We start from the raw sequence: 16938 nt of genomic DNA on the forward strand, positions 1-16938 counted from the left end.
GCCCTGCTTTCCTGTGTTTGAGAACATTTAATGTTTTTAAATGTTGTTATGGTGAGCCTAGTGAATTCTCATCTAGAAAGTCCTCCAAATTCTGTCTTTTTAAAAAATTTTATTTTTCCTTTTGTTTCCCTTGTTGTTTAATTGTTGTAGTTATGATTGTTGCTATTATTGGATAGGATGTTGTTATTGATGTCATCGTTGTTGTTTAGGACAGAGAAAGATGGAGAGAGGAGGGGAAGACAGAGACAGGGAGAGAAAGATAGATACCTGCAGACCTGCTTCATCGCCTGTGAAGAGACTCCCCCACAGGTGGGGAGTCAGAGGTTCGAACCAGGATCCTTATGCCGGTCCTTGTGCTTTGCGCCACGAGAGTTTAACCTGCTGCGCTACTGCCCGACGCCCCCAAATTCTGTTTTTATGAAAGTTTGTCTAAAATGCATTCTATTTAAGAATGCTGGAGAGCTTACATCTTGCTTACATGCATTGGTTATATGCCATTGCTCACCCATAGTGGCTGTATGACTGTAGTGTTGGAAATAATAATTTTTGCATTTTTGGGTAAGGTGAGGAACACTCTAGGAAAGTGAAAACCCTTATTGACTGCTGCTCTTGATCTTAAGGATGAGTGGTGTGCACCCAGCTTTGAGATCTTTGAATCAGTCCAGGAGCAGAGTGTTATGGTTGGATGGAAGGCTTGACTCTGAAACTGGGACTGCCAACCACCAAGAGTTAACGGGGCTTTAGAGCATCTACACACAAGGTCAGGTCCTCCTTTCTGCTGTGTAAGGAAGCTCCACTAATAGTGGTTTCACTAAACCAGTCATGTAGGGAGTTGGATTAGATCCTTCTTGTTCTCCAGAAAGTAGGCTTCAAGACCAGTCATCATAGTAGTGACTGATGGGAATGGCCAAACCAGTCTTGCCTTTAATAATGCACTTTAAGTAATGGTCTTGCCAAAGCTTCCATTCTCCTCTGCAGAAAGATGACAGAGAGGCTGAGAAACAGTGGCATCTAGTTACACAGGAGCAGAGTCCTGGTCATCAGTACTGCAGAAAGCAGAGGGCTTTTATTTATGAGACTGAGAGTGGGGAAGTGAACTGTGGCAATCTCATCAAGGTGATATCAGGTTGTACAGAACATTTCAAAGCTCTTTGCAGAGAAACAATCACATTGATATAGAGGAGTAGTAAAACAAGTCAGATGTTAAGCAACAGGTTGTTAATGATTTAACTGGCTCAATACAATGGTGTAATCACTGTATTAGTTAAATATTAGTTAGACCTCTTGGTCAAAGGGCAAAATTCATTGTTAGTATATTTTGATTTAATATGTAGGATATTAGAAATAATTCAGAACCCTGACTTGGGGACATCCCACTGTGTCTTCTGGTGATACCTGTCAAGATGACCTGCCTTTGGAGAACATTCTAAGTGGTTTCTGTTAGACTTCTCTTCTTGGGGCTCTGTGGCATAGCTGCAGGTGGCAGAGTGTTGGTGGTCCCTTTTGATGGAAGCCACTGGCTCAGCTTGAAGAACATCGTGGAGACTCTCAGTCAGAGGGGTCATGAGATTGTGATGCTGGTCCCAGAAGTCAACCTGCTTCCCAAAGACTCCAGATACTACACAACAAAAATCTACCCAGTGCCCTATGACGAGGAGGAACTGAAGTCTCACTTCCATGCCTTTGGAATCAGTCCCTTTTCTGAAAGATCATTCTTGAGCTCTCCTATGATAGAGTTTAGGCTTTCGATGAGTGTGGCTGACTTGTACCACCTTAACTGTCAAGGTCTTTTAAAGGACTCTAACACCATGAACTTCCTCAAGGAGAGCAAGTTTGATGCTGTGTTTGCAGACCCAGCCATGGCATGTTCTGTGATCCTGGCTGAGTATCTCAGTCTGCCCCCCATCTACCTCTTTAGAAGCTTCCCTGGTTTTCTTGAGCATTTTTAGATAAGAAACCTAAACCCTGTGTCCTACATTCCTACTAGCTACACTGAGTTTTCAGACAAGATGAATTTCCCCCAACGGGTGGTCAACTTCATCATTAGTTTTATAGAGCCCTCTCTGATTTATCTGGTTGATTTAATGTACAAAGACTTGATCTCAGATGTCCTCAAGACAGATGTGAGATTATCATCCTTAGTTCAGAAGGGCTCCCTGTGGCTGCTGAGGTATGACTTTGTGTTTGAGTACCCCAGGCCCGTCATGCCCAACATGGCGTTCATTGGAGGGACCAGCTGTCAGAAGCAGGGCGTCCCCTCTCAGGTCAGTGCTTTCATGTTCTTTGGTTGTTTTGATTCTTGGTTTTGTGATGCTGTTACATTTTCTGTCTTCATGTACACATTAGGCTTATTGGTCAGGCTGTCAATGGGAAGTGGTTGTGGTACCAGAATGGATCATGGCTATGGATGTAGTCTCTGAGCAGGTCTTGTCAGAGCTGTATTCTGGAGGATTGCATGATGGCAGCCCTCTCTTGGCAACCAGCATCTCTTTAGAGTTCTTCTTGGCAAAGTTCACAGCATCCTGGAATGAATCCCAGAATGTTTTCCTCATGCTGCACTGAACTTTATTTATTTATTTATTTATTTATTTATTTATTTATTTATTATTGGCTAGAGATAGAGAGAAATTGAGAGGGGAGGGGAAGATAGAGAAGGAGAGAGACAGAGAGACACCTGCAGCCCTGCTTCACCACTTGTGAAGCTTTCTCCCTGCAGGTGGGGGCCAGTGGCTTGAACCTGGGTCCTTGTGCACTGTAATGTGTGAGCTTAACCAGGTGCGCCACCGCCTGGTCCCATAAACTTTAAAGAAATGTCATGATTCCTTGCCTAAATAAACTGCTAGCTAAGATGACATTCCATATGGAAACCTGCTCTTGACATACTTTTCATTGAGTCTACCTTGTCTGAAACCCAAGATGGGAAAACTGATAATTAGGGGACTTAATCTACCCAGAAGTCCTATTTGGAGGACCCAGAGTCAGATAATGAACAGCTTTCCATTTTTCAAAGGGATGGCAACATAACCATGTGAAAGTGTATAGTGTTGGGTCTGGTCTCCTATCCTGTGTCATTACTGTCATACAGTTTAGAGATAGTGTGTCTTGATATCTGACCCTTAACGAGGGTCTTTAGCTGTCCTCCTGTCACCTGGTGAAGAGGGTTGAGAGTTACATGGGACAGTAAACACTTCGCAGTGTCTGTGTTTTACTCTTTTGCTTTAGTATCTCCACATTTGAGAGGTTTCAGGAAATACTTGGGGAAGGGAATGGAAGTTGTTTTCAAGTTTGCATTAAACTGTTTGGACTAGGAAGTCTCAGTGTGGAATTTGCAAAAACAAGCAACAGCCAGCAACTAAGTGAATGCTTATGAACTATTCAATCAGGTCAACACAGTGCTGTGATTATTCTACAGGTTAAACACTAATTGAGACTTGGGACCAGGTGGTGGTGCAGCTAGCTAAGCACACATTACAGTGCACAAGGATCCAGGTTCATGCCCCTGCTTCCCACCTGAGGGGGGGGAGAGCTTCACAAGTAGTGAAGCATGGCTGCAGGTGTCTCTCTGTCTTTCTCCCTCCCTACCACCCCCTCTCAATTTCTCCCTGACTCTATTCAATAATAAATAAAAGATATTAAAATATTTAGACTCTTCAACCTGCACCCATTCTCCGCAAAAACAAAACAAAACACAAAAAAAAGCCATTCAGAGAACACAAACATATTGGTAATATCTGTGACTAGCATTGATGAATTTAGGAAAGGAGTCTGCAGCCTCGGTTTGGGAACTTTCACCTATTTCTTCTGGTGTATCCTGTTAAGATGGCCTGCCTTCAGAGAACATTTTAGAGGGTCTCCTTTGGGCTTCACCTTTCTGGGCTCTGTGGCATGTTTGCAGGTAGAAGAGTGATAATGGCTTTTTTTCATGGAAGGCACTGTTTTCATTTGAAGTACAACATGGAGGCTCTCAGTTAGAGGGGCCATAGCATTGTGGTGCTGGTATCAGAGTCAACCTGCTTTCCAAAGACTTCAGATACTACAGAATGAAAATCTACCCAGTGATCTCTGAAGAGTAACTAAAGACTTGTTCCATTCCTTAGCAGTCAGTTCTTTTGCTGAGAGACAGTTCATGAGCTCTTCTTGAATAGTTTAGGATTCTCTAGTTTCATTGAGCAGATCTGGAGGTAAAACCTAAACCCTGTACTCCCAGCCTGCCTCTCTCTTTCCCTAGTGGGCAGGGTTCTAGGGAATCAGAGCTCCAGGACACACCGGTGGGGTCATCTGTCCAGGGAAGTCTGGTATGGATCGACCTGTCAATGCCCATGTTCAAGCAATTACACAAGCCAGACCTTCCACCTTCTGCATCCCACAGTGACCTTGGGTCCATACTCCCAGAGGGTTAAAGAATAGGAAAGCTACCAGGGGAGGGGATCAGATATGGAGTTCTGGTGGTGGGAATTGTGTGGAGTTGTACCCTTCTTATCCTATGGTTTTGTGTTTCCTTTTTAAAAAATATTTATTTGTTTATTTATACCCTTTTGTTGCCCTTGTTGTTTTATTGTTGTAATTATTATTGTTGTTGTTATTGATGTTGTCGTTGTTGGATAGGACAGAGAGAAATGGAGAGAGGAGGGGAAGAGAAAGATAAACACCTACAGATCTGCTTCACCGCCTGTCAAGTGACTCCCCTGCAGGTGGGGAGGCGGGGGCTCAAGCCGGAATACTATGCCGGTCCTTGGGCTTCATACCATGTGTGCTTAACCTGCTGTGCTACCTCCCGACTCCCTAGTGTTTCCTCTTTATAAAAAAAAAAAAAAAATCTAACCCCCGTGTTCTATATCCCCAATTCTAGTCTTAGTTTTCAGAGTAGATGACCTCCCACCCAATCCTCACTTGTTTTCTGGAGCCGTTTTTAACTTGTCATATGAAATTTACAAAGACTAGGTATCAGAAGTCTTTAAAGAAATGATGTAACAACAACCATGTAGAAGTTTGCTGAACTGTTTATGATCTCTTATCCAGTATTGTTACTGTCAGTTATTTTATAACAATTTTATAAACACTTGTCTTGATATCTGACCCTCGACAGATGTTTTGAGGTTCTCTCCTGTCACATGATAAAGTGAATTCAGAGTAAGGAACTATTCACAAGTACTAATTCTCTCTCTCTCTCTGTGTGTGTGTGTGTGTGTGTGTGCGTGTGTGTGTTATGGTGGGTTAATGCTTAAAGCCCAGTCACTGAAATATAGGTACAATCTGTCATCTCCCCTTGATAAGTGTCTGGAGGACATTCTCCAAAAATAAGTCCCTTCCCCATCAGACACAAGGACCACAATGTCCTTTCACCCATCCCTTTCCTTACTTACCCAGAGTGCTTTGGAGGTTTTCAGACTTTACTCTTTTTTTTTTTTTAAATTTATTTTCTATCAGTGACTTAGTATTGATTTACAGAATTCTAAGATAGTGAGGGTATAATCCCATAAGATTCCCACCACCAGAGTTGTGTGTCCCCATTCCCTCCTTTGGAAGCTGCAGTAATTCTCCAAAGGACAAGGGTAATTGATGACTCGCTAACTATCTATACCTATGTGTATACATACATATTTCCCCCCATTTGTTCACCCAGTCCTTACTCTTTCCACAAAGAAAAGATTGTTTGGGATTTTTTTTCTTAGCATCTACACTCTCCTTGGATCTCACGCGTTCCTTAACTCCTATTCTTACATCTTTAAACTGCTTGGCTATGTTAGTGTGAATATATCTAATAACTTTCTTTTCTTTAGTAATTTAATAGAAGCCTACAAAATTATGAGATAATAGGGCCGTAATTCCACACCACATCCACCACCAAAGTGATGAACCCACACTGTCCAATGATGACACTTCTCTCAAAGTCTTAAGGACAGTTTGCCCACTTTCCTTTATCCTTTGCATGTTTATGTGCTTTACCTATCTCAGCCTACATAAGAGGGAGATTGTCTAGTAGTTGTCATTCTCCTCCTTACATCAATTAGCTTGATCAATTGCAGTTCCATTTATTTTACTTCAGAAAAACACGACATCATCATCTTAAATTGCAGAGTACTACTCTATGGAAGGAAAAAGAAAAGTATGTATCTAACCTATCCAGGGCTCTGGGGAAGTGGGTTTCCAGGACACACTGGTGAGGTCATCTGCCCAGGGAGTCAGACTGATGTCATGGTAGCATCTAAATACATTTTTGATTTTAAAGTCTTGAGTATTTTCTCCACTATCTTTGTATTGTTTTGTTTTAAATCTAATATCCATGTTCTTGGTGCTTTTTGGTTTAATTTTGGTGCATGGTGTTAAGTGCTGGTATACTTTAATTTTCTTCATGTGACTGTCCATTTCTCCCAGCATCCATTATTGTACAGGTCATCTTTTCCCTTTGAACAGTTTTGACTCTGTTGTCATCTGTCAAGTGCCCATATACATGTGGCTTGATTTCTGTGCTCTGTATCCTGTTTCATTGCTCTGGGCATCTCGTTCTGTTTCAATTCCACACTGTCTTATTGACTATTTTTTTTTTCTTTTTTAAAATCTATATTTTTATTTGTGATTTAATATTGATTTACAAGACCATAAGAGAACAGGTATATAATTCCACATCATTCCCACCACCAGAGTTGTGTTCTCATCTCCTCCATTGGGAACTGCTGTGGCTTTCCCAAGGTCACAGATATGGGATGATTCAATAACTATCTATCTGTATCTATCTATATTTATATCTCTATATATCTACATCAGTTTATCTGTCACCGATTTTTTCTTTTTTTTTTTTTTCTTTTTCCCACCGCCCAATCTCCATATCCCACCCCCTCCCCCGATAGCTTTCCCATTCTCTATCCCTCTGGGAGCATGGACCCAGGGTCATTGAGGGTTGCAGAAGGTAGAAGGTCTGGCTTCTGTAATTGCTTCCCCGCTGAACATGGGCGTTGACTGGTCGGTCCATACTCCCAGTCTGCCTCTCTCTTTCCCTAGTAGGGTGGGTCTCTGGGGAAGCTGAGCTCCAGGACATATTGGTGGGGTCTTCAATCCAGGGAAGTCTGGCCGGCATCCTGATGACACCTGGAACCTGGTGACTGAAAAGAGAGTTAACATACAAAGCCAAACAAATTGTTGAGCAATCATGAACCCAAAGCTTGGAAAAGTGGAGAGGAAGTATTAGGGAGGTACTCACTGCAAACTCTAGTGTACTTCTGTTTTCTTACTTTGGTGCCATACTCCAAACTCAGTCAATTTCTGCTTTGCGTTTCTACTTCTTTTTTTTTTTTTTTTACATGCATAACATTCCCCAGATTCCCATTTAACAATACAACCCCCACTATTTCATTCATCATTTTTCATGGACCTGTATTCTCCCCACCCACACACCCACCCCAGAGTCTTTTACTTCGGTGTAATACTCCAATTCCATTTCAGGTTCGACTTGTGTTTTCTTTTCTAATCTTGTTTTTCAACTTCGGCCTGAGAGTGAGATCATCCCATATTCATCCTTCTGTTTCTGACTTATTTCACTCAACATGATTTTTTCAAGGTCCATCCAAGATCGGCTGAAAACGGTGAAGTCACCATTTTTTACAGCTGAGTAGTATTCCATTGTGTATATATACCACAACTTGCTCAGTCACTCATCTGTTGTTGGACACCTGGGTTGCTTCCAGGTTTTGGCTATTACAAATTGTGCTGCCAAGAACATATGTGTACACAGATCTTTTTGGATGGATGTGTTGGGTTCCTTAGGATATATCCCCAGGAGGGGAATTGCAGGGTCATAGGGTAGGTCCATTTCTAGCCTTCTGAGAGTTCTCCAGACTGTTCTCCACAGAGGTTGGACCAATTGACATTCCCACCAGCAGTGCAGGAGGGTTCCTTTGACCCCACACCTTCTCCAGGATTTGCTGCTGTTACCTTTTCTGATGTGTGACATTCTCACAGGAGTGAAGTGATATCTCATTGTTGTCTTGATTTGCATTTCTCTGACAATCAGAGACTTGGAGCATTTTTTCATGTGTTTCTCGGCCTTTTGGATCTCTTCTGTGGTGAATATTCTGTCCAAGTCCTCCCCCCATTTTTGGATGGGGTTATTTGTTGTCTTGTTGTTGAGTCTGGCAAGCTCTTTATATATGTTGGTTATTAAACTCTTATCTGATGTATGGCATGTAAAGATCTTCTCCCATTCTGTGAGGGGTCTCTTGATTTGGGTAGTGGTTTCTTTTGCTGTGAAGAAGCTTTTTAATTTGATGTAGTCCCATAGGTTTATACTTGCCTTAGTCTTCCTTGTAATTGGATTCGTTTCATTGAAAATGTCTTTAAAATTTATGCGGAAAAAAGTTCTGCCAGTATTTTCCTCTAAGTATCTGATAGTTTCTGGTCTAACATCCAAGTCCTTGATCCACTTGGAATTTACTTTTGTATTTGGTGAAATACAGTGATTCAGCTTCATTCTTCTGCATGTTTCAACCCATTGTTTCCAACACCATTTGTTGAAGAGACTCTGCTTCCCCCATATAATAGTCTGGGCCCCTTTGTCAAAGATTAGATGTCCATACGTGTGGGGCCTCATTTCTGGACTCTCAATTCTATTCCACTGGTCAGTGTGTCTGTTCATGTTCCAGTACCAAGCAGTTTTGATGACAATGGCCCTATAATACAGTTTGAGATCTGGCAGTGTGATGCCTCCGGTTCTGTTCTTTTTTCTCAAGATTGTTTTGGCAATTCTAGGTCTTTTCTGGTTCCAGATAAACATTTGTAGCATTTTTTCTATTCTCCTAAAAAATGTGCTTGGGATCTTGATGGGGATAGCATTAAATTTGTAGATGGCTCTGGGTAATATATTCATTTTGATGATGTTAATTCTTCCAACCCATGAACATGGAATATCTTTCCACTTCTTTGTGTCTTTTTCAATTTCTTTGAGTAGTGACTCATAATTTTCAGTATACAAGTCTTTCACTTCTTTGGTTAGGTTTATTCCTAGATATTTTATTGTTTTTGTTGCTATAGAAAAAGGAACTGATTTCTGGATTTCAATTTCTTCTAACTTAGTGTTTGCATAGAGGAATGCCACTGACTTTTGAATGTTAATTTTATAGCCTGACACATTACTGTATTGCCTGATGATTTCCAAAAGCTTCTTGCTGGATTCCTTAGGTTTTTCCATGTATACTATCATGTCATCTGCAAATAAGGAGAGTCTGACTTCTTCTCTTCCAATCTGTATGCCTTTAATTCCTTGCTCCTGCCTGATTGCTATGGCAAGAACTTCCAACACTATGTTGAATAGTAATGGTGATAGTGGGCAGCCCTGTCTAGTACCTGATCTGAGGGGAAATGCTTCCAGTTTTTCACCATTGAGTATGATGTTGGCTGTAGGTTTGCTATATATAGACTCCACTATCTTCAGGAATTTTCCATCTATTCCTATTTTTTGTAGTGTTTTGATCATAAAGGGATGTTGTATTTTGTCAAAGGCTTTCTCTGCATCTATTGATATGACCATGTGGTTTTTGGTCTTGCTTTTGTTGATGTGGTGGATCACATTGATTGATTTACATATATTAAACCAACCTTGCATGCCTGGGATAAACCCCACTTGGTCATGATGAACAATTTTTTTGATATACTGCTGTATCCGGTTGGCTAGAATTTTGTTCAATATTTTCGCATCTATGTTCATCAGAGATATTGGTCTGTAGTTTTCTTTTCTGGTTGTATCCCTGTCTGCTTTTGGTATCAGGGTGATGTTGGCTTCATAGAAGCTGGCAGGGAGTATTCCAGTGTCTTCAATCTTCTGGAAGACTTTTAAAAGTAGAGGTATTAGTTCTTCTTTGAAAGTTTTGTAGAATTCATTTGTAAAACCATCTGGTCCAGGACTTTTATTTTTGGGAAGATTTTTGATAACTGTTTCAATTTCATTAGCTGTGATGGGCCTGTTCATGTTATCCATTTCCTCTTTACTTAGTTTTGGAAGTTGGTAGGTATCTAGGAAATCATTCATTTCTTCCAGGTTCTCTAGCTTGGTGGCATATAGTTGTTCATAGAAGCCTCACATGATATGTTGAATTTCTGCAGTGTCTGTTGTGATTTCTCCTCTTTCATTTACTATCCGATTTATTTGGGTCTTCTCCCTTTTTTGTTTTGTGAGTCTGGCTAAAGGTTTGTCGATTTTGTTTACTCTTTCGAAGAACCAACATTTACTTTCATTGATCTTTTGTATGGTTTTCCTATTCTCAATGTTATTTATTTCTGCCCTAACTTTAGTAATTTCTGTCCTTCTGGTTGCTTTAGGATTCCTTTGTTGTTCTTCTTCTAGGTCTTAAAGATGTGCAACCATGCTGTTTATTTATGCCTTTTCTTGTTTCCTAATGTGTGCTTGTATAGCTATGAACTTCCCTCTTAGGACTGCTTTAGCTGTGTCCCAAATATTTTGATAGCTTGTGTCTTCATTTTCATTGAACTCTCGAAACATTTTGATTTCTTCCTTGATTTCCTCTTTGACCCAGAAGTTGTTAAGAAGTGTACTGTTGAGCTTCCACATTTTGGCACTGTTACTAATCTTTTGTTGATTGTTAAGTGTTAGTTTAATTCCACTGTGGTCTGAGAAGATGCTTGGGATGATTTCAGTGCTCTTGAATAGGCTGATGCTGTCTTTGTGGCCTAACATATGGTCTATCCTTGAGAATGATCCATGTGGATTTGAGTAAAATGTGTATTCCAGTTTCTTGGGATGAATTACTCTGAAAATGTCCAATAGTTCTAGTTTATCTATCTCTTCATTTAGCTTCCTTATGTCTTTACTGATTTTCTGCCTGGATGATCTGTCAAGTTGAGATAGTGGGGTGTTGAAGTCCCCTACTATGATTGTGTTACTGTTAATATATTGCTGTAGCTCTTTCAGTAGAAGTTTGATGTATTTAGATGGCTTCTCATTGGGTGCATAGATATTAATAATTGTTAAGTCCTCTTGATTGACTGATCCTCTGAGCATTAAGTAGTGTCCATTCCTATCTTTTTTAATCTTATCTATTTTAAAGTCTATCATGTCAGATATGAGAATAGCTGTTCCTGCCCTTTTTTGTGGGCCATTGGCCTGAATGATAGTTTTCCATCCTTTCACTTTAAGTCTGTGTTTGTCTTGTTGCGTTAGGTGAGTTTCCTGTAGACAACATATTGTTGGGTTGTGTTTTCTGATCCATCTTCCTACTCTGTGTCTTTTAATAGGTGAATTCAGGCCATTGACATTTATTGATATCAAAGATTGCAGATATTTTAACGCCATTATTGTAGAGTTTTTGAGTGTTTTGATATATGTCCTATTTGTGGTGGTCTGGTTGTTTATAGGAGACCTTTCAGAACTTCTTTCAGGGCAGGCTTGGTGATGGTTGCTTCCTTCAACTGTTGCTTGTCTGAGAAGGTTTTGATGCTTCCATCTAGTCTGAATGACAGTCTAGCAGGATATAGTATTCTTGGCTGAAAGCCTTTCTCATTGAGCACTCGATAGATATCTTACCATTCTCTTCTGGCCTGTAGTGTTTGTATGGAGAAGTCTGCTGCTAATCTTATGGGTTTTCCTTTGTAGGTGACTCTTTGTTTTTCTCTTGCAGCCTTGAGGATCCTTTCTTTATCCTTATTCCTTTCCAATCTAAGTATGACATGTCTTGGTGTCTTTAGGTCTGTGTTAATTCTGTTTGGGACCCTCTGGGCTTCTTGAATCTTTATGTCTTTGGTGTTGTCTAGACTAGAGAAATTTTCAGCTATTATGGCTTGGAGAACGCTTTCTTCCTCCCCTTCTCTTTTTTCCTCTGGTAAGCCAATAATGCATATATTGTTTCTTTTGAAGTCATCCCATAGGACTCTGTTGTTGTTTTCAGCATCTCTTAATCTCTTTTTGAGATCTCTTACTTCTTTTTTAGTTGTCTCTAATTCATCCTCAATCTTGCTAATTCTGTCTTCAGCCTCATTGATTCTATTCTCTCTGCCCTCTACTGCTTTCTGGAGTTCATCTATTTTGTTGCCCTGCTCTGATACTGTTTTAGCTTGTTCAGCTAGTTGCCTTCTTAGCTCAGCGATTTCAGCTTTCAGCTCTCTAATAACCATGAGATAATTAGAATTTTCTTCCATATTCTGATTTGTTGTTCCTGCATTTCTGATTACAATTTTTTCAAATTCTTTACTCACTCCTGTTATTATTTCCTTGGCTAATGTTTGGATGTTGAACTCGTTGTTTTGTGCTTCACCCTCTGGAGGACTTTTAGCTGGACTCTTGTCCTGGTTCGAGTCTCCAATATTTTTTCTTGTTGTTTTAACCATTTTATATAAGTTAACAGTTTTTTCAATCCCTGAGTTGGAGTTCAGTGGTATAAAAGCCTTTTTTTTTTCCCCTGTAGGCTATGGGAGCCTGAGGGCTTTTAAACTATCAATAGGCTTCTTAGCTTAATCACTGACTCCTGACCAAGAGATAAAGCAGGGTGTGGCAGAGATAATCCAGTGGTTATGCAAAGAGACTTTCACAGCCCCTCAGCTATGCCACCGAGGTATAGGTCTTCTCCTAAGTTTCCCGGTTAGATCTCTGTACCCTGGTGTCCCTCCCTGTTGCTGCTCCAGATTCTGAGGGTAGTAGCAATGGAGACTCAGAGTTGCACTTGGTGAGTCTCTGGGGAGTCCTTTCCTCCCTTCAGCTGTCCCCTTGTTGGTGGAGAAGACTGGAGGTGGTGTCTCCACTGACAAACTGTTGAACTGTTAGCAGTCACTTAATCTCTCCTTAGGCCCCTCTCTCCTCTCTGTCACCAGCCACGCGTGTTTGTACTTATGGGTGATTTACTGGGTTTCTGTGGTCATTCTAGTCCTGTCTTGTTTCGGTCCAGGTGGTCTCCTCTGGTATTCCTAGTTGATCCGGGAGAGGAGAGGAGAGGAGAGGAGAGGAGAGGAGAGGAGAGGAGAGGAGAGGAGAGAAAGTGATCTGCTGCTCGTAGCTCCGCCTCCGGAAGTCCGGCCTGACTATTGCTTATAACTGAAATTAACTGAAGACTGAAAGGATGTTGCTTCTATTTTTCTCCTTTACCTCAGAAATGCTTTATATGTATATGTTTGTATTCAATTATATTTTCTTTTAGAAAGCATTTTACTTAGTTTTAATGAAAGAGATAGATAGATAGATAGATAGATAGATAGACCAGGGCACTGCTCAACTTTGCCTTATGTGGTATTGTGCATGGACCATGAGTCTTGGCGGCTCAGATATGGAAGTTGGTGTATGACCATTACGCTGTCTCTCCAGCATTATACCATTGCTTTCAATATATATTAGTTTTTGGTCCTGTTGTGATTGTGATTGCTGTTTTTAATTCTTGACTCTCACTAGTGCAGAACCCAGAGGGCTCACAAAGGTGGGGATGGGGAGGCAAGGAAAGTGATGCCACAGCTTTAGCAGCTGTCATCAGCTTATATTGTACCTTTGGACTAGGACCCCCAGGTGGTATGGAGGATGCTATATAGAAAGTCAGCAGCTAAGCTAAAGGTTGTGCACTACCTAATGATATCAAGATAGTGCTGTGGTAATTTTATTAGTTAAATATTAATATAGATCTTTATGTTGGGGACAACCTTCAGAGCTAGAAACATATTGGCAATGTCTGTGACTAGGATGGACTAGGTTATAAAAAAGCCCTGAGTTTGGGGCTATTCAATTAATTAATTAATTAATTAATTAATTTTTTGCCTCCAGGGTTATTGCTGGGGCTTGGTGCCTACACTACGAATCCACTACTCCTAGAGGTCATTTTTTTCCTGCTTTGTTGCCCGTGTTGTCATCATTATTGTTGTTATCGTTGCTGTTGTTGTTGTTGGATAGGACAGAGAGAAATGGAGAGAGGAGGGGAGACAGAGAGGGGGGAGAGAAAGACAGACACCTGCAGACCTGCTTCACCACCTGTGAAGTGACCCTTCTGCAGGTGGGGAGCCGGGGGCTCAAACCGGGATCCTCCTGCAGGGGTCCTTGCGCTCTGCGCCATGTGCGCTTAACCCACTGCGCTACCGCCCGACCCCCAATATTCAATTATTTTACTGGTGCTCCCTGTCAAGATGACCTGCCTTGAGAGATCATTCCAGAGGGTCTTCGTTGGGTTTCTCTTCGTGGGGGCTCTGTGGCATATCTGCAGGTAGTCCCTACCACTGGCTCAGTTTGAAGAACATCATGGGGGCCATGGCATCTTGCTGCTGGTGTCAGAAGTCAGCCTGCTTCCAAATGAATCCAGATACTACACAATGAAAATCTACCCAGTGCCCTATGATGAGAAGGAACTAAAGGCCCGCTTGCAGTCTCTAGAAGTTAGTCTCTTTACTGAAAGTCGGCTTCTGAGCACTCTTCTGTTAGAGTTCAGGCTTTGCATGAGTATGCCTGACTTGTATCACCTAAATGCTAAGGTCTCCTGGAGGACTCTAGCACCATGGACTTCCTCAAGGACAGCACGTTTAGTGCTGTTTTGCAGACCCAGACTTGCTGTGTGCTGTGATCCCTGCTGAGTACCTGGGTCTGCCCTCCATCTATGTTACAACAGAGGCTTCCCTGGTTTCACAGATCAGGAGTGGATGTGTAGCCCATCTTTGTGTCCCACGTTCCCAAGAGCTGCACTCAGTTCTCAGGCAAGATGTCCTTTCCCTAATGTTTGGGTGATATCCTCATGAGGATAAATGGAATCTCAGCAGATACGTGACTGAAAGGTTAACAAGCCGCATACCCTCTCATTCATGCCAAGTCCTGGTGATTTGGCACTCAAGAGTCTATCACATGTCATGGGGCCAGTTTAGTGTCTATAGTGTCAATATAGGGTCTTATACCACGTTTCCAGTCTTTTTCTATGGAGTATCATCCTTCGGAGAATAGTTTTTTCCTGAGTGTAAAAGAACAAGTGGAATTTATTTTCCTAGTTGGCTACCAGAGCCTGAGCAGACTATACAATTTACACTGGTGAGTCCTTATGGACTCCCAGGACAGTTCAATGTCCTGGGATGTCCCAGAATTAACAGGATAAGTTCCCAGGAATTCTTCACCTTCATGAACTGATAGTGTGCTGAGATGAACCAGGTGCCACTAAGAATGGCTTTTTAATGCCTGAGAATCCCGTGCCTACTCCTTTTCCATCCAATGACCTTTGTACTTGCACCCACATTGGCTAAGTATCTTCAGAGGTTGCAGATGGTTTTTTTTATTGATAGAATTAGTTGATCAGGGGAGTGAACGGCAGCAGCTGCTACTCATGGCCAGATTACCAGAATTTCTGTTACCAGATTTTATTGAACACTTTAAACTCTCTGTAGGGGAAAAGCTACATTGATGTGGAGGTAGCAACAAAACAAACAAATGAGAACAACAGAATCAGTGACAAACAGCATGTCATCAACTACTAAGTAACTCAATACAATGGTATTATCATCACATTAGTTAAATATTAATTTGGACTCCATAGGTCTAAGGGCAAGATTCGTTGCTATATATTGATGGTGATTGTGATGAACATTAGAAAGAGTTCAGAGTCCTGGCTTGGGGATATTCAGCTGTGTCTTCTGGTGATACCTGTTAAGATGACCTGCCTTTGGAGAACATTCCAGAAAGTCTCTGTTGGGCTTCTCTTCTTGGGGCTCTGTGGCATAGCTGCAGGTGGCAGAGTGTTGGTGGTCCCTTTTGATGGAAGCCACTGGCTCAGCTTGAAGAACATCGTGGAGACTCTCAGTCAGAGGGGTCATGAGATTGTGGTGCTGGTCCCAGAAGTCAACCTGCTTCCCAAAGACTCCAGATACTACACAACAAAAATCTACCCAGTGCCCTATGACGAGGAGGAACTGAAGTCTCGCTTCCATGCCTTTGGAGTCAGCCCCTTTATTGAGAGATCATTCCTCAGTGGTCTTTTCTTAGAGATGAAGCTTTTCACAGATTTAACTGACTTATATCACCTCAACTGTCAAGGTCTTTTAAAGGATTCTAACACCATGAACTTCCTCAAGGAGAGTAAGTTCGATGCTGTGTTTGCAGACCCAGCCATAGCATGTTCTGTGATCCTGGCTGAGTATCTCAGTCTGCCCCCCATCTACCTCTTCAGAAGCTTCCCTGGTTTTGCAGAGCAGTACTGTATGAAAAGCCCACAGCCTGTGTCCTATGTTCCCAGGAGCTACACTCAGTTCTCAGATAAGATGACCTTCCCCCAAAGGGTGGTCAATATCCTCCTTAGTTTTCTTGAGCCCTTTGTATCCTACATGTCAGATTCAATGTACCAAGAATTGATTTCAGATGCCCTTAAGAGAGACGTGAGCTTATCCTCCTTATATGGGAAGGGCTCCCTGTGGCTGCTGAGGTATGACTTTGTGTTTGAGTACCCCAGACCCGTCATGCCCAACATGGTGTTCATTGGAGGAGCCAACTGTCAGAAGCAGGGAGTCCTCTCTCAGGTTGGTGGTTTCAATTTCTTTTGGTTATCTTGATTAATTGTTTTACACATTTCTTAGATGTCTGACTTTGTTTACACATTGATAATTTTTCTTTTCTTTTTTTTAAATTTCCTTATTTGGGAATTAATGTTTTACATTCAACAGTAAATACAACAGTTTGTACATGCATAACATTTCCCAGTTTTCCATATAACAATACAACCCCCACTAGGTCCTCTGTCATCCTTCATTGATCATTTTTCAACCAGTCACTGGAAAATAGTTAGGGCTACCAAAATGAATCATGACTTTGGCATGTAGACGCAGAGTAGGGATTTTAGACTCTGGTATTGAGGTTTTATATAAATGGAGGTTTCTAGTGGTTAATTTTAGTGAATTTCTCTTGGTAACACACACAGCATCTTGTAATGAATCAAAGATGTTTCTTTATCCTGCATTCAACTTTAGAGTAGGACATGTCTCTTTGACTCTGAATAG

At 41.4% G+C, this 16938-nt stretch overlaps 1 protein-coding gene and 1 pseudogene across 1 annotated transcript; both read left to right on the forward strand.

Annotated features, from left to right (window-relative positions):
• Positions 1-372: 372 nt before the first annotated feature.
• LOC103111188 (UDP-glucuronosyltransferase 1-6-like) lies at positions 373-2549 on the forward strand (annotated as a pseudogene).
• Positions 2550-15596: 13047 nt separating this feature from the next.
• On the forward strand, positions 15597-16715 carry LOC103111198 (UDP-glucuronosyltransferase 1-6-like). The gene has a single exon (XM_060193825.1). The coding sequence runs from the start codon at positions 15601-15603 to the stop codon at positions 16492-16494; it is 894 nt and encodes a 297-aa protein (XP_060049808.1). The 5' UTR covers positions 15597-15600; the 3' UTR covers positions 16495-16715.
• Positions 16716-16938: the final 223 nt, after the last annotated feature.

The sequence above is a fragment of the Erinaceus europaeus genome, chromosome 7 (assembly GCF_950295315.1).
Source record: "Erinaceus europaeus chromosome 7, mEriEur2.1, whole genome shotgun sequence".
Classification (NCBI taxonomy): Eukaryota; Metazoa; Chordata; class Mammalia; order Eulipotyphla; family Erinaceidae; genus Erinaceus; species Erinaceus europaeus.